We start from the raw sequence: 6000 nt of genomic DNA on the forward strand, positions 1-6000 counted from the left end.
GAGAGAGAGAGACAGAGACAGAGACAGAGAGACAGAGAGAGACAGAGACACAGAGACAGAGACACAGAGACAGAGATAGAAAGAAGAAAAGAAGAGGAAGGGGAGAGAAAAGGAGAAATAAAGAAAAAATAATTTAAGAAAAAAAAGAAATCAGAACAATGGAAAACTGTACACACTACATGCTTACCCTGTTTAATAGTATATATCCTTCCTAGCTGAGGGTCTAATCTTCCTACCTTGGGTCTAACTCCCCTAACTTGAGGGTCTAACCTTCCTAGCTTTGTGTTTATTTTCATGATAACTGAAAAGCTCTCAGGGAGAACTTTCCCTCGGGATGGAGACCCTCCAACTCAATGACCAGACCGAGGCCACAGGATGCAATCAGCAAGAGGATTTGGTTTATTGTCGGGATACACAGGCACCTGTGGGCGCTTCAGTCACTCAGGGGACTGGCGCGCCCCATGGAACCAAGGATGGGCTTTTTATAGGATTCTGGGGAGCAGAAGCAAGCATACAGAAGCAGATGCATGGTTACAGGGATATAATTGGTGGATTCTAATGTGGCAAGGGTTCAGCCCGGGGGCAAGTTTCCTAGCTACCTTCCTGAAACATAACGACTGACTTGGCCCCCCAAGGGTTCAGCCCGGGGGCAAGTTTCCTAGTTACCTTCTTGGAACATAACGGCTGACTCGGCCCCCCACCAGGGTGTGGGACCTCTCCCGGGGCTTTTCTCATTGCCAGGCGCTCAACCGCAGTCGTCCTGTTGCCAGGCCTTCAACCATACACATCCTGCTTGGCAGCCGCTGAGTACTCAGTGTTCTAACCTTTCCCTGAACCAGTCATCTTAAGTACAGCCTTGCAAAATGGCGTTACTGCTGCTAAGCTGGGGTCTTTCAATAACAACAAAATTAAGCAACTAGAGATGCCTGCCAGGAATTCTGTTAAAACCTGTAAGATTTTGAAATTGTGTTTTAGCTTCCTATAATTAAATAATTAAATACACACACACACACACACACACACACACACACACACACACCAATTATTGAAAGAATGAAATAAAAAAGGGAAATCAGGCCTGTGCTATATTTCTCATCTGACTCTGCTTAACCATTCTTTGGTTTTTGTTTTATTTTGTTTTGTTTTTCCATGCTGGCAAATCCCCTTGGATTTTTTGAATCTGATAGTGAAAAGCTCTCAGGGAGAACTTTCCCTCGGGATGGAGACCCTCCAACTCCAAAGACCAGACCAAGACACCACAGGATGCAATCAGCAAGAGGATTTGGTTTATTGTCGGGATACACAGGCACAAGCACCTGCGGGCGCTTCAGTCACTCGGGGGACTGGCGCGCCCCACGGAACCAAGGATGGGCTTTTATAGGATTTTGGGGAGCAGAAGCAAGCATACAGAAGCAGATGCATGGTTACAGGGATATAATTGGTGGATTCTAATATGGCAAGGGTTCAGCCCGGGGGCAAGTTTCTTAGCTACCTTCTTGGAACATAACGACTGACTCGGCCCCCCACCAGGGTGTGGGACCTCTCCCGGGGCTTTTTTTCATTGTCAGGTGCTCAACTGCAGTCGTCCTGTTGCCAGGCCTTCAACCAAACACATGCTGCTTGGCAGCCGCTGTGTACTCAGTGTTCTAACCTTTCCCTGAACCAGTCATCTTAAGTACAGCCTTGCAAAATGGCATTACTGCTGTTAAGCTGGGGTCTTTCAATAGAAAGGGGCAACTCTGTTTTACACATTACCCTATGTGCATGTTTGAAGACTGGTAGTTGAAGCAGAAATTTTTATAGAATTCTTTACTCAACAAAATACTTTGAGAATATTATAATCTGCAAGTAGAAACTTGTGTGCTAATGTATCTTATAGAATTTGTTTCAAACCTTACTAGCCATGTCTTACTAATCTGTTTCTGACCTTCAAGGGCTATGCTAATCTGAAGCCTCACTGGCTTCCTCCCAGAGGCTCCTGACCACCAGCATCTTGTTTTGCACAAGGAAATTAAACCCCCAGTAGCTTGAATACATCCTAAAGTTGGTGATACGGCACCCAGACCTCACCAAAGACACTTGGAGTTGCTACTACCTGCAGCTGTCTCTGCCTAAAGCAGATGCATTTATTCTTCTCAAATAGTACTTAACGTAAGCTATTTCCCAAGCACATGCACTGAAGAGCTAGAACAGGCCCTAGACGCCACCTGTAGCTGGACCTTAACTGAGTGAGTTAACCTGAACTTTCAGCAAATCCAAACCTTATATACTGTACACCCAGAGAAATCTTTGCTTACTATGTCAAGTCTTATTAAAATGCCTTTTCACGCATCCTGTTCCATGTCTTGATGAAATCCAGATACCACCAAATGACATCACCATATTCGTTCTTGATATTTTAGCTTATGTTAAAGCAAAGGACATTAAATGGAATGCCATATATGCCATGCTGTTAAAATGACCCCTAGTTCATACACGGAGGATTCAATTTTTAAACAAGACAGAAAAGCATATCTGTTCTGTCTCTTAACCTTACCACACGAACTACTGTAGACTCTTGACGCTCACTGGGGTAGGCCTGTCGATATTTCACTCAAGTGCCAGAGTTTTGCAAGAAGAGAGGTGAAAGGGAGTGGTGACTAAATTCCTCAGGCAAAATAAATATTTTTGCAACATTATTAGCTTCCCTGAGAAATTCAGCTTCATAATTTAACTTAAAGCACACGAACAAAGAAACATACAAAAAACCAAGCCAGGTGGTGGTGGCACACACCTTTAATCCCAGCACTCAGAAGGCAGAGGCAGATGGATCTCTGAGTTTGAGCCCAGGCTGGTCTACAGAGTTCCAGGATAGCCAGGTCTACACAGTAAAACAAACAAACAAACAAACAAACAAACAAACAAACAAACCAACACCTAAAACATGCTGAGTTGGAAGAAATGTAGTGTTCAGCAGGACATTACCAGCAACCACATTTTTCACATGTTTCTGTCTTGTTTCGAACTTTGAGTAGACCAAACTGCAGGCAATGATTGAGTACTCTAAAGCAGAAAATTTCTTTTCTCCCAAACATTGTTTAAAGAGCAGTCACACATATTTTCTGTCATGGAAACTACCTTCGCTATTTAATGACAAAGCATTTGAAAGATAACATGTTTCCCTAGAGGAAGTGCTTTCCAAAATGTGATAAAGTTTTACTTGATCACAAAAGGGGATGTTCTTTCCGATGTGTGCTTTACATTGAGGTTCGCTTCTCCATAGATTGGTAGCCACTGCTAATCGGATTGTGATTCTCAGATCTTTCAGCAAGCAACTATGACTGCGCTGAGGAGAAAATCCATTCTGCTGACAGGTTATCTGGAATACTTGCTCAAACATTACCATGGCGGAAATGACACAGAAAACAAGAGGCCAGTTGTGAACATAATCACCCCATCCAGAGCAGAGGAACGAGGCTGCCAGCTGACACTGACCTTTTCCATTTCCAAGAAAGGCGTTTTTAAGGAACTAGAAAAAAGAGGAGTCGTCGTATGTATACAATTTTTTGTCTTGCATTTCACCATGGTTTCTCTTCCGGTTCCAGGTTGAGATAAGTCTTAGGTTACTAAAGTTATCCTTTATTGCATATCCTTCTAGTCAACCCGTCAGGATAAGTCTAACATGAACGTAGCACTCAGCACCATCCCTCATGGATAGCCACAAGGGCAAATCTTGCTACTGAGAAATAGTCCTGTGTTACTGATTCAGCTTTTTAACAGATAGGCAAGGATATGCTTTATCTGACTCAGTGAAGACAAAGTTTTCACTAGCATATATATATATATATATATATATATATATATACACATATATATATATATATATATACACTTTCATACATATCAGGTCTTACACATATGGAGTAATTTATAGAGTTAATGATAAACCTTTTATGCCTTGTTGAAAAAGTAATACAACCCACCCTCTTTTGGTTGACTAAACTAAATTACTCTCATTTTATCAGTTCAACCTAAAACAATGTGGTGACATTTCTCAGGAATGGGACTAAGGCAAAGAATGTTTACTGTAGTTTAAAGCCTGTGTTGCTTGTTTATGTCTGTATATGATAAGTTTATGTAGACTTTTTAGCCTTTTGGGGAGAACTGAAACGTGTTACAGTGTTTAAGGGAAGAGGCATATGGGTTGGGCTGCATTCATTAGTACCCACTGCTTTAGAAAGGTTCCCTGCATCGGGGCTCATGTTATAGTATCAGCACTATAAACCAACCTCCCAACTTGTGTGCTCTCAGGAAATCCATGCTCCTTTGTCTTGAGACATTTCCATCTGTATTTTCAGTTCAATAACACTTCAAAGAGTCATTTATAGGCATGAAAAGGGATAGTATACACAGACTATATTCACTGATAGCTACAATGGACATTTCTTAGAAGTCAGCCATGGTGATGACTAGGCCAGTTAAATTATGTGTTCCTACTTCCAATCCCATCAGCAGTCCCTGGGGCATAAAGACAACTCTTTTCTCCATGGTCCAGGATTAGAGAATTAAATGAAGGGTGCCTTCTAAAGCTTTTAAAACTTCAGTGAGACCCAGGGTTCCGTCCATCCTGGGGCTTACCCTCTGGAAAGCTTTCAAAGACTTTCCAACTTCCAAAGACAACTGCCAGTGACTTTAGAAACACAATTTGGACATTCACATGAAAACCCATTGTTAGTGTCATTACTAAGGGGACAGTTTAGATTAATGGAGATGTAGAGTTTACTAACAATGACAAAAAGGTGCTCATGTATAAAATTTGAGGGAAGTCATGATCAGTATGGAATTTCTATGTGTAGACACGGCCAAGACAGTGACTTTATTTTAATTTTAATTTTTATTTTTTTTCTCTCTCCAGTGTGACAAGCGAGAACCAGAAGGCATCCGGGTGGCCCCGGTTCCTCTCTATAATTCTTTCCATGATGTTTATAAGTTCATCAGACTGCTTACTGCCATACTCGACTCTACAGAAAGAAACTAGCCATGCTTTCTAAATAACTCAAGTAAATCTCACACACTGGGGCTTCCACTTCTACTGCATTTTAGTCATTCAAAAGTCTCCAGAAATTGATGGCATAGAAATGATGATGATTTTATAAACTTACATAAAACCTGGTACATGTTTTAATATCTGTGTCGCTGATGTGCTGTGGACTAAGAAGTCACATTTTACATGACTCCAACCTACAGATGACTGTCTTGATCAGCTGTCACCTTCCATGGTCACTGAAAGGTTGTGTGTTTAATTTGTGACTGAAATGACAACATTAAAATGTATCTGGACTTCTTGTATAAATACTGGAAGTATTACTTTAATTTTGGAGTGCAAGAGTTTTACTTTTAAAACTTGTAATTGAATCATCTGAAATATGTTTGATACTATGATGTTTTATCTCCTGTATGTGTGTGTGTGTGTGTGTGTGTGTGTGTGTGTGTGTATCTGTATATACCTATGTAAGTGTCTACGCATAAAGGGTGAGAGTACTTGGCCCTACATGCTCATGTGAGACTAGAGGTCCACACTAGACATCTTCCTCAATCAATGTTTACATTTTTATTTATTTATTTTTATGTGTATGGGTGTACATCTGTATGTACATCTGTCATGTGTATGCCATGTCTACAAAGGCTAGAAGAGGGCATCAGATCACCTGGGGCTAGAGTTACAGAGCCACTGTGTGGGTACTAGGAATCAAACACAGGTACTCTGCACGAGTACCAATTCTCTTATCCTTTGAAACATCTCTCCAGCCCTTCCACCTCATATTGTGATACAGTATTTCTCCCCAAACCTGGAGCTCACTCCTTCTGATAGTATGGCTGGCCAGTGAGTTTTCAGAGTTTCTCTGTCTCTACACTCCAATGCATGCTGGGTTACACGGAGTTACACCTGGTTCATTGCTGCACATAGACTTTTACATGCCTGCTGGGATCTGAACAAAACCCTTATGTTCATACAGCAAC

At 41.5% G+C, this 6000-nt stretch overlaps 1 protein-coding gene across 1 annotated transcript in view; it reads left to right on the forward strand.

Annotated features, from left to right (window-relative positions):
• The window catches only part of Kynu (kynureninase), a 150764-nt gene extending 145412 nt beyond the window's left edge, over positions 1-5352 (forward strand). Inside the window, 2 exon segments of the mRNA NM_053902.3 lie at positions 3299-3529; positions 4895-5352. Of these exon segments, the coding sequence (NP_446354.2) occupies positions 3299-3529; positions 4895-5017 (354 nt within the window). The 3' untranslated portion in view covers positions 5018-5352.
• The last annotated feature ends 648 nt before the right edge of the window (positions 5353-6000 follow it).

This window comes from Rattus norvegicus, chromosome 3 (genome assembly GCF_021556685.1).
Source record: "Rattus norvegicus strain SHRSP/BbbUtx chromosome 3, alternate assembly SHRSP_T2T, whole genome shotgun sequence".
NCBI lineage: Eukaryota > Metazoa > Chordata > Mammalia > Rodentia > Muridae > Rattus > Rattus norvegicus.